Genomic DNA, 17,326 nt, shown 5'->3' on the forward strand with positions numbered 1-17,326 from the left:
TAAACAAAAATTCAAAGTTCAGTTTCCTAATAAAATGAAAAATGGAATGGAGTTGAAAATCAACTTTTATTTTCGAAATAAAAATAAAAATTTGAGTTTCATTAAAAAAGGTAAAAAAAAATTTATTTTATAAAAAATATACAAAATGAAACTGAAATTTTGATTTTATATAAAAATATAAAAACAGAAGTTAAAATTTTAACTTTAATTATGTATTACAAGTGGAAAGGACCATGCAAATCTAGACTTTTATAATAAAAGTATGAACAAAAGTTGATACTCCGTAAAAAATATGACTTTATAAGAAATATCAAAAATAAAACAAACAAAATTAATCTTTATTCTTATTATTTAAGAATTCATGAGCTTAACACCGGCTTATAATAGCTGAATATTCAATTATTATGTTTTTCTAAGAGAAACTCATGAATTCTTAAATAATCACCCTTATCGCGAAGTTCACGCGGAAAAGTGTTCGCCTTCACTTTTTTTGTTCGGGTGAACTTTTTCCGCCTATCTGCAATTTCGGGGAACAAAAGTTCACTTCGAAACAGCTGATGCTCTATTGTGAACTAGCAGTGAACAAGTAATTTACTTGCAATTGTGTAAATTTGGTAAACAAGCGTATATTTCCTTAAAATACAACAAAAATAGAAATAAACAATGTATAAAATAATGTTTAGTATTGCACTTAGGTTGGTATTGATTGAGCGCGAGGAGAATATAAATGTGAAAGCGATTCGGAGGCAATTAAGGGACAGTTCTAACCCTTTGAAGCTAAATGATTCACTGATTTCAGCACTTTTAAATAACAAGTTATAGTTTTTTCGCCAATATTACATGGTAAACAAGCCGGCATTCTAATATTTGCTAGATATCTTACCAACTCCTTGCCCCCATTGAAGCACAAATTTGGAGTTCCACCAATTGTAAAGTTGAGTACATGTCTTCGTTTTTACGCATAGGGAAAGGCGTTGGAAAGGACCAAGGAGTGGGTCTTAGCCAATTTTGTTTCAGCGAGCTGCTCAACATTTTGGAACCGTTGCTTTGTCCACAATGGATAACTTGGCCGACTGATACGTTGTCATAAAAAATATAATTTATATACTTAGAAATACAGGAATTTCACTTTTTTCCACTCAGCTTCCGGTTGTGCATTATTTATTGATTTATTTCTAATAATAAAAGTACATATAATTATAACAGTACCAAATTTCAAACCAAAAAATTATTTACATTTTTCTTCGTTCGCCTGGAAAATGTAAGTGAACAAATTTGTGCTTCCCCGCTGTTCATTTCACCCGAACAAAGAGTTGCCGATAAGGTGAAATCTTTTTCGAACACGAAAAATTCTTTCGCCACCCTCTGCGATAGGCTGAACAAAACTTGTGAATATTTTCGGGCGAAAAAAAAAACTCGCGATAAGGGTAAATAAGTATAAAAGTGAAATTTAAATTTTTTGTAAAAATAAAAACAAAATAGAATAGGATTTTATAGGAAATATCAAAAATAAAATTAAAACTTTTACATTTACAATGAATATCGAAAACAAATTTCAATGCTTGACACTTGTTATAAAATGTTTATTTATTTTTAAAACTTAAAATTAAATTTTTTTTGGAATATTATGATACGAGTCAAGCTAGAACCTTTATTTTTGATCTATAAAATAAAGTTTACGACAAAAAAAAATTTATTAAAATTTAGTAGAAAGTGAAAATATAACCGCCAAACCTGTGGCCCCTCATACTAGAAAAAGTAAATCACTCGATATTGATTTGTGTGTATATATGTATATTTATTTCTTTTTTTTCAATTATTATCTAATTCATTTTTTAAGGTTAAGAGCAGCAAAACGACATTTGAGTAAACACAGTTTATTGGTTTGTATTTCTGCTTACTTAAACAAGTACATAATTGCTTAAAAATGTCCCGTTAGTAAAGTGTTAGCATTTACTCCATTTTCTTACATACGTACTTGTAACAACTACTACATATGTATATGAAAATATTGATATTTTGTGGGCACTTAATGCGTAAGGGTTAGTAATTTACAAATATTTGTTTGTGTATAATAATTAAATTTATATATATTTTTATTACTTTCTGCACGCTCTCTCTCTGCATTACGCAGCAATGCGGTGCGCATTTGACAATCTGGTTCCATACACAGTTAACGGTTAAGCTTAAGTTTAAACAATTTGACTAGTTGAATTCCTTTCCACACACATAAATTACATTATTTAGTTTTAATTGATAATTTAAATTTAATATTAAATTTTTTTTTTAATTTTTACGCATTTCCGGTATTTAGTTGATAGTATTTTGGTTTTTGTTGCAGTTTCAAGAGGATGTTTCTTTTTACAAAAATCGGCGCACATTTTTTTTGAAACAAAACGTTTTTTTTTAATAAAAAAAAAAAAGATTTTTAAATTCTGAATTTTACTTTATTTTATTTTTTTGATTTTAGTACAATATGCATATTTATTTGCGTACATATGCACATATTTCAGTGTTGCATGTTAAAAATATTCTTTTCTTTGCGTGTCAATATAATTTTATATATTTTTGTTAGAAAAAGTTGTTAAAAAATAAATTGTTGTGATGAGTAGTTGAGTATTATTTTGTTGTGTTAAACGTTCACCACAAATACATTTCTCTATTAAATGCTTATTCTTTATATTTATTTTTAACGGATTGTTTTCTTTTTTTTTATATAATACATACAATACAAACTAGTTGCCTTAATATTAGGTTATGTCCAAAAGCATACCCTTTTTTTAAATATTTACAACGCATTTTTGTCTTCTTTATTTAATGCTTTTTTCTCACTTATATTTAATGCTACGAAAAAATATTGCATTCTGTCAATTTGGAAAATTTATGCGTATTAACATTTTCCTTAAAAAATATATTTACAAAATTATTGTATAAAAAATTAATTTGATCACCTTCTCATACTAAATTTTATTTACTAAAAATTATATATGTATGTTTTTCAAATTTGGGCCGAATTCACTAAAGGCTCGCATTACATACATACGTATTTGTTCACATATACATATTAAATTTTGCACAATTTTGAATTTTATGAAAGAAAAAGGCAAAATTTATGAACTTTTTATCCAAGTTTTTTGTTTGTGTCAGAATTCCATGATTTTGCTGGTTATTGATAGAATAACATTTGAAGTTGGTTTGTCTCGCCAATCTTTTAAATCCTTCAAAACACAATTGGTCGTTTTCGAAAATCTTGTTTGGCTTACTTTCATCGCGGTTGCTACTTAAATATGGTCTACTTTCGCAATATCTTATTTTTCATATTTTAATTTTTCTGTTTTTTTTTGTGATTTTGTCTCTCTTTTAGTGACTCGTAAATTAAAAAAATGTCCTTCCTATTTGCGACATTCGGCGGAGCAACATAAACAAATTTGTAAATATCAGTTTTTTATGCCCAGTTTTGTGATGTCTTCAAAATGTTTCGGGTTTGTTCGGGATTCGGTTGTGGTTTTTAAAATTGATTGATTGCTTAGTTAACGTTTGGTATCTAGAATATTCCATATTCGATATGTTTCCATTATACTTTGCTTTCGGGTCCTTCAGCGACATGTTTGAATGCCAAGCGTATTTTAGATAAATAATGTGAACAAATATGTCCGTAACTTTTGTTGTACCATTCAGGTGTGCGACCCCTGTGAACGAAAAATAACCGTTATTATAAGTAATTTTTTAATTTTGGGGGTTAAGATACTTGGCTTGGATATCATACGTGGTTCCAGGCTCTGGATCAGGGACTGGTATCAGTCTTAGACCGGCCATAGTGACGAATTGTCACACGTGATTGGTTGTCACGTCCTGCACGAGGTGCCCCTGCTTCTACTGATAATGGCGGATCTAGAGAGGACAACTCGATAAAACCCGCACCCCTGAGTCATTGTGCCGAGCTCAGGGGGGGGAGGACCCTGTTAAGGGTCAAGATCGGTACTCAACGGTGACGAACCGGATTGTTAGGGACTTGATTTTGACTATGGATAGGAATTGATGACTTTGGGCTGGTAGGTGCAGTATTCTGCCACCTTAGTAGGTCGGGGTGAAACCCTATCGAAATGGCTGGTAGGCTAATGCTGCACCTGCCCACGTCCCGTTAAAACCGTGGCGGGCCTCAAGGTACGTTCCGGCTCCGTCGCCGTTAAGTTGGTGGTGTAGGTGTGGTTGAAGATTTTCCCGCTTTGCGTCCGGTCTGGCTCTGAACGCATTACTCATAAGGTAATGCGTCAACCCTCGCGTGGCCTCCCTGCGCAGCATAGATAACCACGGGACCGTTGAAGGGCGACTACACAATCGGCTCCGGATAGCGGCCTTGTGGGGGGACTTCTTAGAATGGACACGAAGACGAATAAAAAGGAGGGTAGGAGTGACGGCGAAAGTCGTCATGGTGCGAGGGACGCGACAGGTGCGGAGAGTGCTCCGAAGCAGGTCGCCGCCAGCCGGGAAAGCTCCCGGCGGGTCAAAAGGGCTGATCAGACGGATCAGCGCAGGGGTTTGGTTTCAAACCCCGTAGGTACGGGTAGTTCGGGTAGTGGAGGGGTGTCGAAACCGACACCCAATGCAGGCCCATATGGGGCTGTGACAGGGAAAGGCAGAGGTCCGGCGAATGCGACGGACCAGCCCAGTACTAGTAAGGAAGCCCTGTCGCGAGGAGCTTTCCCAACGGGAGCCCTGGGGTCGAAGCCTGCCGGGAAAGGTAGGCGATCGACGCCGCGTAGGAAAGCTCTGGGTGATCGGCGCCTAGCTGAGAAGATCTTGGAGCGCTACGGCGGAAGGGATGCAGCTCAGATGTCTGAGAAGCATTCCCGGACGCTGGAGTGGGCCAGGAGCGTCGTAGCTTGCGACGACCACACACCGGTGTCGAACGATGCGGGTGAGCAGCAGGGTTTGCGGGCTATGAAGCGGCAAAGGTCGGATGAGCGGAATGCCTCAACGACAAAAAGGGCCTGAGGAGGTGGGGACGCAATTTCGTTTAGCGAAATCGCTAAACGTGCAGGCTCCATCACCCTCGGGGTCCTGGATAGGAGTAGGGAGGATGGTGCCATCTCCCGAGAGGAGTGGCCGTGGGTCGCCAGCGCCATGTCAGCGGCCTATATGACCGCTGTTATGGAGAGCCCAGGTACGCGGCCATGCTTCGAATACTCGGAGTGGTATCATGGTTTTAGACTGATTACTTGTGCTGACGAGCGGTCGGCCTGTATCTTTAAGAAAATAATTTCTTTGGTAGGGGAGGTCTGGAGGGGGGCCAGACTCGAGGCCGTGGAACGGAGGGATCTTAATGCGTTACTGCAACCCGAACCTTCCGACGCATAACTGGAGGGTCCTCAGAGTAGAGGAGGCTGTTGGACTACGTCGGCAAGTGCTGATTCTGCTAAACGCAGAGTCCACCGGTCCTCTCTCTGACACGAGGGGGGTTATCTCCTATGGCCTCGAGCGTGTGGTTCTCAAAATCTACCACGCCGATTCCAGGGGAGATGGTTCCTCTCCCACAGAGACTATTCGGGAGGTGGAGGCGTCCGCAGGGGAGCCAGTACCCATGGTTGTGGATGTTGACTCCGCTAATTTGGACAGCGAAAGCACTGTTGACGTCCCGTCAATAGCGGGATCTGTCATCAGTGCTAGTCGTCTGGCTGATAGGGCCGAGGAGGAGCTCCTGGCCTCCGAGGGCGAATCATCGATGGCGGGATCCGTCATCAGTGTAAGTCGTCTGTTGGGGGAGGAGGAGGATCTCCTAGTCTCCGAGGGCGAAGCCGCCAAGGATGGGGTGCAGAAGAAGAAGAGTGGTGTTGATGGAAATCCGTCAAATCAATCTTCAGCATTCTAAGGCGGCTTCCGCAAACTTGTTGCTCTGTCTTGAGAAAGGCGGAGTGGATATTGTCCTTGTCCAGGAGCCGTGGCTGAGTAGTAACGGCGGAAAAATTTCTGGATTAAGGACGGGAAAATTCAACACCTTGGTGCATGGGGAGGCAGGTAGGCCTAGATCCTGTGTGCTTATTAAAAAGGAATTTAAAGCTTTTATTCTCTCTAATTTCAGCAATGCTGACGTAACCACGGTCTGCCTCGAGCGAGGCAGTAACGAATTGTGGGTGGTCTCAGCGTATATGCGCCATGGGGACGTAACGGGACCACCGCCTGTGATACTGGGCGAAATCACCGCTGAAGCAAGGCGGAGAGGTGTTGGCGTAATCATAGGTGCCGATGCTAATGCACACCATAGCATATGGGGGAGCTCGGATACGAACACCAGAGGTGAGTCTTTATTTACTTTTATTGTAGATGAGGGACTTTGTATATGTAATAGGGGGAATGACCCGACTTTTATTACTGCGGTAAGGGAGGAGGTCCTGGACCTCACCCTGGTTAGCAGAGAACTGGAAGATCGGATATCTGGATGGAGGGTTCTCAACGAGCACTCGTTCTCTGATCACCGATATATTCAGTTCTCGGTGAATGAAGAACGTCCTGGTAAAATATCTTTTAGGAACCCTAAAAGTAGCAACTGGGACTTGTATTGTAGGAAGTTGGGAGAGCTATTGCCTGAGGCGCCTATCGTTGGCTCGGACCTGTCCGAATCTGAAATAGACGGTCTGGTGGAAAACTTTACCTTGGCAAGCAATAGCGCCTTTCAACAGTCCTGCCCACTGAAAACTTACAGGGGGAAGGGCAAGCCGCCCTGGTGGTCTGATTCCCTTGACGACCTAAGAGCGTCCAGTAGGCGGCTCTTTAATAGAGCCAGGAGGAGTAAACTACCCTCGGACTGGGAGCTCTATAAGGTGAGTCTGGGGATTTATAAATATGAAATAAGGTTAGCCAAGCGAGATTCATGGCGAAGCTTCTGCGAAAACGTAGAGGGCTGCAATGAATCCGCGAGGCTTAGAAAAATACTCTCTAGGAATCCCGCCCCTCGGGGGTATCTGAGAGATGATGGTGGGGACTGGTCGATGAGTAGCGAGGAGTCCCTGAGACTTTTACTGGACAATCATTTTCCCGATGTCCCAGTTGCGCAGGGATCTTCGCTTGCGTGGTCGGCGGTTGCTGGCCATGCAGAAATGCCTGCCATCCCACTACGGGAAAGTCAAATATCCTGGGCTATAAATTCGTTCAAGCCCTATAAGTCACCCGGTCCGGATGGCATCATTCCTGCGCAACTTCAAGGGTCTTTAGGGATTTCCTGCCGCTGGTTGGCCATCATCTACACTAACTGCCTCAGATTTAACTATATCCCTAAGTCGTGGCACACGGTTAGGGTCATCTTCATTCCGAAGGCCGGCAGGGGCTCTCATGTGTCACCTAAGGATTTCAGGCCAATCAGTCTCTCGTCGTTTCTTCTTAAGACGTTTGAGCGGCTGATTGACCTGTACCTACGAGAAAGGATACCTGGGGGGTTACTGTCGGCTTCACAGCATGCGTACTGCAAAGGCAGATCGACGGAAACGGCTCTCCATTCGATTGTAAAGCAAATAGAGGGGTCTCTAGAACATAAAGAGTATGCTCTGGGTGCCTTTCTAGACATCGATGGGGCTTTTAACAATGTTCTACCGGGGAAAATCGAAAGAGCTCTGGTGGGTTTAGGAGTCGAAGCGGCTCTGGTTGAATTTATTAGCAAACTTCTATGCGGCAGAATTGTCGCAGCGGAGTGGGGAGGAGCCATAATAAGGAGGAAGGTGTGCAGGGGCACGCCACAGGGAGGTGTCCTATCTCCTCTGCTCTGGGTTGTGGTAGTCAACGAGCTTCTTGTGGAGCTGGAAGCCAATGGCTGTCGGGTGGTTGCCTATGCAGATGACCTCGCTATCCTAGTCAGGGGCAAATTTCTGGGCACCCTGAGCGATGTTCTGCAGGGATACCTGGATACTGTGGCTAGGTGGGCTGAATCATGTGGAGTGGCGGTCAACCCGGGAAAAACAGAATTGGTTCTTTTTACAAGGAGATATAAGATACCCGACTTCAGAACTCCTTCGATTGGAGGGGTACCGTTGGTACTTACTGACAGGGTTAAATATTTGGGAATTGTTCTGGACAAGAAGCTGTCCTGGAGGCCCAATGTGGAAGATAGGGCCAGGAAGGCCGCGGTTGCCTTGTACTGCTGCAGGGGGGCTATCGGAAAGAGATGGGGGCTCTCGCCAAGAGTAGTACACTGGCTTTATGAGATGGTGGTCAAACCGATTCTGCTATATGGGGTGCTGGTCTGGTGGAAAGCACTGGACACGGCGAGCACCTCCAAAATGCTAGTGTCAGTGCAACGGACGGCGCTTATCGGTATCAGTGGCTCTATGAGAACAACACCTACCTTGGCACTGAATGTCATGCTGAATATACATCCAGTAGATATAGCGGGAAAGGCAGCCGCGGCCCGGTCGTCGGTCAGGCTTCGTGATATGGGTTATATGCTTTCTGATTTCGGACACTCTAGCCTTCTTACTAGTTTCGACTTTATCCCGGACAGGACGGACTATTGCATGCCGGTGGCCGCTCCCTATACAACCTTCACCCCAGTCATTCCCCCGAGGGAAGAGTGGAGAAGAGGAATTATCTGGGGCATGGGACCGGTTAACTTGTTCACGGATGGGTCGAAGTTGGACGGAAAGGTTGGCGGGGGGGTCTTTTGTCAAGAGCTAAATGTAAGCCGCAAGTTTAAGTTGGCTGATCACTGCAGTGTATTCCAAGCGGAAGTTGCTGCGATTAAGGATGCGGTGGATGAAATGCTATCCAGCGCTACTACGGTTAGGGAATTTAACATCTACTCTGATAGCCAAGCGGCTATAAAGGCCTTGAGCTCAACTACAGTGCGATCGAGGGTGGTCTGGGAGTGCCTGACCACACTTGCGATTGCATCGAATTATTTTACAATTAAGATTATATGGGTCCCGGGCCATAGTGATATTCCGGGTAACTGTCAAGCGGATCTCTTAGCCCGAATCGGTACAACTGAACCGGATGAAGATGGCTGTAGGGATTTCGGGATTCCGCTAGCCACCTGTGGATTGCTCTTCCATAGCTGGGCCTCGAGTCAGCTCAGCAAACGTTGGGCGGACACTACGTCTTGTAGGATATCAAGATCTTTCTGGCCGAAAGTGGATGGCAGGAGGTCTGCTGAAATAATTGGGTTCACTAAGGCTCACCTATCAATGGTCATTGGGGTTTTGACAGGGCACTGTCCCATGGGTATCCATGCGGTACGTCTCAATATATTGGAAACTCCATCCTGCTGCAGCTGTATGGAGGATGATGAGGTGGAATCACCAAATCACTTTATGCTTGACTGCCCAGCTTTTGCCAGAACTAGGCGAAAGTATTTCGGTCGTGACTCACTTGGATCTCCCGAGGAGCTATCCAAGGTTGAGATCGGGATCATTCGGAACTTTATCGTTGCTACCCAACGATTCTCTAAGTAGTTATATCTACGTCACCGTTAGTTTAGTTTATTATATGTGGTATCACAACGGACCGTCATGTTGTCCAAGTGAGCTTCCTCTATCAGGGAAGCTACCACCCAACCTAACCTAACCTAAGTAATTTTTAAAAATATTAGGCAAATAAACAGTTAAATAATTTTTTTGAGGTAAATTTTATATATTTAATGCTATTTTATGATATATTATGCTAAGTTATATGACACTGTGTTATTATTTCAAGTTGTTTGGAAGGGACGCAACAAATAAAATTTGTTCAAGCTGTGTAGTACTATTTTGTTATATAATATATTTTTATACTCAGCGTGCATTGCACACAGAGTATATTAACTTTGATTGGATAACGGTTGGCTGTACAGGTATAAAGGAATCGTGGTAGATATAGACTTCCATATATCAAAATCATCAGTATCGAAAAAAAAATTGATTGAGCCATGTCCGTCCGTCCGTCCGTCCGTCCGTTAACACGATAACTTGAATAAATATTGAGGTACCTTCACCAAATTTGGAACACGAGCTTATCCGGACCCAGAATATATTGGTATTGAAAATGAGCAAAATCGGATGATAACCACGCCCACTTTTTATATATATATAACATTTTGGAAAACACAAAAAACCTGTTATTTAGTAAATAATACACCTAGAATGTTGAAATTTGACGTGTGGACTGAGATTGAGACTCGTGACAAAAATTAGAAATTTTTTTTTAAATGGGCGTGGCACCGCCCACTTGTGATAAAATCAATTTTACAAATATTATTCATCATAAATTAAAAAGCGTTAAACCTATCGTAACAAAATTCGGCAGAGAGGTTGCCTTTATTATAAGGAATGCTTTGAAGAAAAATTAACGAAATCGGTTAAGGACCACACCCACTTTTATATAAAAGATTTTTAAAAGGGTAGAGCTTTATACCAATGGTATTTCATTTACCAAGTGGATTTATAACAGTAACTAGGAATAACTTCAAATTTTAAAAAATGGGCGTGGCACCGCCCCTTTTATGACTAAGCAATTTTCTATGTTTCGGGAGCCGTAACTCGAAGAAAAATTTACGGATCGTAATAAAATTGGGTACACAAATTTTCCTTATAGCAGGAAATATTTCTAGAAAAATTGGAGGGGATCGGTTAAAGACCACGGCAACTTAGATATAAAACAAATTTAAAAGGGTCGTAGGCTAGAATAATAAGCTATAACTTAGCAAAAAATAGTTTTGAATCAATGATATTTCACTTATCAAGTTTTATTGTAAGAAGAAATGGGGAGACATTTTTTTAAACGGGCGGTGCTGTTATGTTGAATTATGTAATGTGCTTACATGTTTCGTTACGTTATGTTATGTTTTTCATTTTTACCCCTTCAGAAACATTTTCGTTTCTTTTATAATGTTGTGCTGTGCTATCTTATGTTAAGTAATGTTATACCTAATATGCTACTTTTCGTTTTGCCATTCTATACTAGGGCTTCCTACGAAAGCATATCAAGTTATTGCATTGTATGTTTTGTTGCATTAAGAGTGGTCCTCAATTCATGCTATTTGCTTTCTTATGCTATGTTGTGTTATGTTATGTCATGCGATGCCTTTTTATTAAATTGCGTTAGCTTATGTTAACTCGTGTTTATTTTTTTTGTTATGATACATCATTTTGCGTGTTTCTATTATTCGAAATGATTCAGAAATATTTCCGGCATGGCCTTTACTTTAAAACGGATATCGCAATTTATTTCAAATTGATCTCTAAAATAGGTCTGCGCTAAATCCGAAAACAATCCCTAAATACTCAGGTTCAGTCTAAAATTTATATCTTCACTAAAGTACCCGGCAGACTTTGTTCTGTTCCGAAATTGGCTTGTCCATATTTTAAATTGGGCCATGCTTCTCCTCTTCACCTTATATTCCGTTCATTTCTACCTTATCTTCCATTTATCTTTTTATTATTTTTCATCCCTTATTACGTTTATCTCCATCCAACTTTCGAATGCATTTCTACTCCCAAACCCAAGCCCAATCCCACTTTCACTCGCACTCGCACTCCCATTACCATTCACACTTCCACTTCCACTAATTTTAATTTTTTGTTTATTTGTTTTTTGTTACGAGTTAATATAGGATAGGACAGTTTTATTTATGGTAAAAAGTGAGTCCGTTATATCAAATGCACTAGAATGAGTGTTGAAATCATGACACAAACACCGAAAAGGTTCACTTAATTCGAAACTAGTTCTACACTGGCTCAAAAGAAGAGGTTTGTAATGTCTTGACATTCGTGATGGGACGTTAAAGTTTACTTCGCTTAAGAGAATTGGGCTAGAAATCAATCTATGCAGTAGTTTAGCCATAAATATTACGCCTCGCATTTCTCTACAACTTGCAAGAGTTGGAAGATTGATAAGCTTCAACCGACTAGTATAAGGGGGAAGATTATACGCAGAGCCCCACTGAAAATTTCTTAAAGAGAAAAGCAGAAATTGCTTTTGTACTGATTCAAGTCTATCTGCATGAACTTGATATTTAGGATTCTAGACTATTGATCCGTATTCTAGTATCGGTCTAACTAAAGTGGTGAAAAGTGCTTTAGTTACATAAGGGTCACTAAATTCTTTGGACCACCGTTTCACGAATAAAATAATACTTCTAGCCTTATTGGCAGTACCATTAATATGAAGTTTGAAACTAAGTTTCTATCGTGACTCCCAAGTTCACAAAATAGTTTACTGATAAAAGATAAAAATTATTAATTACATAAGAGGCTGTTGGCAAAGATCTCCGAGAGACGGACATGAATTTACATTTATTGAGGTTAAGCGGCATTGAATTCACGTTGCACCAGGTAACTAGGCAGTTTAAATCCGCTTGAAGCAAGGGACGTTCTTCGATAGATGCATAGGACCTAAAAAGTTTTACATCATCAGCATATATTCAAATTTTGGAATATTTTATTATGGTACAGATATCATTAATAAATAGCAAGAACAGAATTGGACCTAGATGACTGCCCTGTAGGACGCCGGAGAGAAAATCAATGACTTTTTGCGTTCGACTGCAGAGACACGACGAGATGCACTGGGTGAGACAAGGTTGGAAACCAAGCCGATTAAGCTTTTAGATAAGTAAGGAGTGGGATACTTTGTCAAATGCTTTACTGAAATCGGTATAAATAACATCCGTGTGAAGATTTTCTCTAAATCCATTAGAAACATGAGTTGTGAATTCAAGTAGATTAGTAATGGTAGATTTGCCTTTACAGAATGCATACTGCTGTTCTACAATCAAAGTAGAAATGGACAAATTAGCTGGTTGGTAACTATAGCTTCAAACAACTTTGGGATGACAACTTTGCAATTCCTCGATAGTTTTCTACACACGACGTACTGCCACTTTTGTGGAGGGGTATGAGAAAAGATTTCTTCCAAGCACAATGAAAAATTTCACGTTTTAGGGACAGTTTGAATAAATCAGTTAGGGGCTGATAAATGTGTTCAGCGCATTTTTTAAGAAAGCAAGTGGGAATTAAATCAGGACCGTACTTGTAAGATTCCTTCAAAGACGTTAAATATGAAAAACTTCATGAGGAGATATTGCTGGATTATTAAGTGAGTTAAGTTGAAATGGATATTCATTTGAAAAACAGCTAAGTTCAGCGGAATAGTTGGACTTGAAAAATTGTGCAAAGAAATTAGCAATATCTTGGTCGTCGCTAGACAATTCTTCCTGGTATTTTAAAGGAGACGGAAACCCTTTAACCCTTCGTTTAGAGTTCACGAAACCATAGAAGGCTTTCGGATTGCAAGTTATTTTCCTTTCCATCTTGCAGATATATGTATTATAGCACTTTTTGTTTAATTCAAAATATTTATGACGCAAAATAGAGTACTGCAATTAATCGGAATGAGAGCCCGACCTTCTGAATAATTTGAAGAAGCGCGATTTTCTGTCTTTTAAGGACCTCAGCTCTTGAGTGAACCATATTTGGACTGGTTCGGTAGACACACGTTTTCGTACCTTTTTTTCCAAAATACCGTAAATGATGGTATAAAAGACAAAAACATTTTGTCAATATCTCCACCGTATTTGGGCCAAGCCATTGTAGATAAAGCTTGATTAGTTTGCTAAAATTAGCCTTCAAATCTGAAACTAGAGTCGTATTTAGATACAGCGCTACTCAGAGGATTTGTTTCGAATTCGTCTGCTATTTCCAGGGAAGGATGGTAATGGTCTTCAGGTACAGTTAGAGGTACACCTCGGCTAAGAGTACATTTTGATGTATCGTCAACAAATACCAAATCAGGGGTCCTCCAGAACATATTAGGAACTATATTTATCTGTTTAAAGCAAAGTTAAGTCATATATAGATATTTGAGATGTTCTCCTGCACGATGTAAACAGAGGTATTTCCCATATTGAGGCTTTGCAAAAAAAAAAAAAAAAAAAAATCGTATGTTGTTGCCTCTCACTCCCCCTCTCAATGTGTGTTCCCTAGCTCCTCTCCGAATTTGGGCCCTATCGCTTCCTGATTTTTTTCTTCTAATACTACTTTTTTTCCTCTCCCACAACTATTTTTATACTCAGCTGAGCAGAGCTCGCAGAGTATATTAATTTTGTTCGCATAACGATACCCCGTAACGGCATAAACTAATCGAGATAGATATAGAATTCTATATATCAAAATGATCTGGGCGAAAAAAGAAAATCAAGAAAGAAATAGCCATGTCCGTCCGTCCGTCCGTCTGTCTGTCCGTGAACATGATAACTTGAGTAAATTTTGAGGTATCTTAATGAAATTTGGTATGTAAGCTATTTAAAATGAACGAAATCGGATTATAACCACGCACACTTTTTCGATATCGAAAATTTCGAAAAACCGAAAAAGTGCGATAATTCGTTACCAAAGACGGATAAAGCCATAAAGCTTGGCACGTGGGTTGACCTTGTGATGCAGAATAGAAAATTAGTAAAATTTTGGACAATGGGCGTGGCACCGCCCACTTTTAATAGGAGGTAATTTTCAAGTTTTGCAAGCTGTAATTTGGCAGTCGTTGAAGATATCATGATGAAATTTGCCAGGAACGTTACTCCTATTCCCATATGTGTGCTAAATAGAAATTAGTAAAATCGGATGACGAACACGCCCAATTTCAAAAGAAAAAATTTTAAAAGTAAAATTTTAACAAACAATTTAATATCTTTACAGTATATAAGTAAATTATGTCAAGATTAAACTCCAGTAATGATATGTTGCAACAAAATACAAAAATAAAAGAGAATTTTAAAATGGGCGTGGCTCTGCCCTTTTTCATTTAATTTGTCTAGAATACTTTTAATGCCATAAGTCGAACAAAAATTTACCAATCGTTGTGAAATTTGGTACCGACGTAGCTTCTATGACGATAACTGTTTTCTGTGAAAATGGGTGAAATCGGTTGAAGCCAAGTTCAGTTTTTATACACAGTCGACCGTCTGTCCTTCGGCTCGGCCATTAACACAATAACTTGAGCGAAAATCGATATATCTTTAATAAACTTAGTTCACATATTTATCTGAACTCACTTTATCTTGGTATTAAAATTGGGCGAAATCCGACTGTAACCACGCCCACTTTTTCGATATCGAAAATATGAAAAAAATTTCATAATTCTATACAAAATACGAAGAAAGGATAAAACATTGCGATTGAATTGGTATTTTGACGCAAAATATAACTTTAGAAAAAACTTTGTAAAATAGGTACCCTGGTGCACATTTTGGTCGATATCTCGAAAACACCTTCACATATACAACTAAGGGCCACTCCCTTTTAATACCCTCATCAATACCTTTAATTTGATACCCATATCATACAAACACATTATAGAGTCACCCCTGGTCCACCTTTATGGCGATATCTCGAAAAGGCGTCCACCTATAGAACTAAGGCCCACTCCCTTTTAAAATACTCATTAACACTTTTCATTTGATACCCATTTTGTACAAACAAATTCTAGAGTCACCCCTGGTCCACCTTTATGGCGATTTCTCGAATATGCGTCCACCTGTAGAACTAAGGCCCACTCCCTTTTAAAATACTCATTAACACTTTTCATTTGTTACACATGTCATACAAACACATTCCAGGGTTACCCTAGGTTCATTTTCCTACATGGTGATTTTCCCTTATTTTGTCTCCATAGCTCTCAGCTGAGTATGTAATGTTTGGTTACACCCGAACTTAGCTTTCCTTACTTTTTTATCCTGACTGCAATTTATCCCAATAGTTTTTGAAATAATAAGCTTGTCAAGGAAGTACCCGTGTACAAAACTTCAAGGAAATCGCACCAGAGGTACTTTTGCTAGAATAGGTCGGCGCCTAGTTCACTTCCCGGTAAGATAAGAAGAAAACGAACCGAGTTGTAAATCTCAAGTATATTCAAACCCCCTTGAATACAAAAAAAATTTCATTGAAATCTAGTCGTTTGGGAAGTTACAGCTACATTAATTTGTATAAAGTATTTTGTTGCTAGTTGAATAGAACTGAGTTTCAAAATTAATATTTGCTCTAACTAAATTCAACTTTATTCAAGCAAATTAACTGATTTAATCGGATTTATTTTATTTGACTTCGTTTTTAGTTTAGTCGAAATAAGTTGCATTAACCAATTAGTTTAGTTTATTAAATTTAGAGCCGTAAATTAATCATATTTTTGTTTTCTAGATAAACAAACTAATTAATTTTATTTTTATAGCTAAAACTAAATTTTGTAATACTTAATTAAATAATTTAGTTTTCTTTTCAGATACTCACTTTACATCGACTCTCGCCAAATGCATAACACGAGAACGGCCACTGCCGCACGGCTCTATCAGATAACGCGATGCCAGGACAACTCCCCTAATTGCGCCGAACATTGGTTTCGCTTTCGCATGATCAATTGAGGTTTCGACAATGACACATGCACCACGTGGTAGATCAGTTTGCCATGAACTAAAAATAAAGACATTTACGCTTAGAATATCCCCGCATTAAGCTGAGCCACAACTTACCGTAGTACGCAAAAATCAGTAGTAAACTGCCCATCTATAGCGTATTGGAATATTTCGGTACGCTCATCCAATTTCTTAACAGTCTGACTCTCCAGCAAATTGGCGTCCCATGACGCACGATGTTTAATAATATAGTCCAGCACCTCACGCGGTGGTCCCTCAATCTCTGTTGTGCAGCGCCATAAACGTAACGGATGACCGTCGCCAACTTTTTTGTAGGCAATATCTACATTGCTGTCATTTTGCGAAGAGATCGTGAACCAGCCACGTGCTCTATAAATTAATTCAACAGAAGATTTAAAATGTATACTACGAGCAAGCTACATATTCATTCTACTCACTTCTCTCTGCCTTCTTTGATGGTCGCACTCGTGCACTCGTACAAATAGCCACGCCAGTTATGGAATTGCATACCTTCGCCAAGCGCTTCCAATGGTACCGGTTTTGACTCCTCCATATAACCGAAATTGCATTTGCTGATCTTCTCTTTATTCGCCGTGAAGATGCGCTTGTAGTTTTCAATCATAAAAGATAGACATTCATGTGATGCTTTTGCTTCTTGTAACTCTTTGTCATCGGGCACACCAGCACCCTTACGCCGCCGAGGTGATGCTGCAACCGAAGCTGCGCCCGTCGATATGCTACTATGAAAGAGTGATGGCGCCAAACACACAGCCAAATTGTTAGCGGTCATCTGATTTTGCTCTGCATTGCCGGCGACTAGCGTTAGAAATTCCAGCAACGCGTGCAGTATTTCACGATTCTCATCGGGCAGCAGCAAAACCGCACATTGTACCGCCTCCAAGCGCACATCTTTTGGTAAATCTGAAAATATAAAAAAAAAAT

General features: G+C 39.7%; 1 protein-coding gene across 8 annotated transcripts in view; it reads right to left on the bottom strand.

Moving 5' to 3' along the window:
• Positions 1-1,777: 1,777 nt before the first annotated feature.
• cv-c (crossveinless c) overlaps positions 1,778-17,326 on the bottom strand; it is a 592,078-nt gene continuing 576,529 nt past the window's right edge. For all 8 annotated transcript variants that reach the window (XM_067763245.1, XM_067763249.1, XM_067763248.1 and 5 more), the window contains 4 exons: positions 16,822-17,305; positions 16,481-16,753; positions 16,242-16,421; positions 1,778-3,689 (listed from right to left, as the gene is read on the bottom strand). In XM_067763245.1, the coding sequence (XP_067619346.1) occupies positions 3,575-3,689; positions 16,242-16,421; positions 16,481-16,753; positions 16,822-17,305 (1,052 nt within the window). In that variant the 3' untranslated portion in view covers positions 1,778-3,574. The remainder of the gene's footprint in view (positions 3,690-16,241; positions 16,422-16,480; positions 16,754-16,821; positions 17,306-17,326) is intronic.

This window comes from Eurosta solidaginis, chromosome 1, assembly GCF_040869045.1.
Source record: "Eurosta solidaginis isolate ZX-2024a chromosome 1, ASM4086904v1, whole genome shotgun sequence".
Taxonomy (NCBI): Eukaryota; Metazoa; Arthropoda; class Insecta; order Diptera; family Tephritidae; genus Eurosta; species Eurosta solidaginis.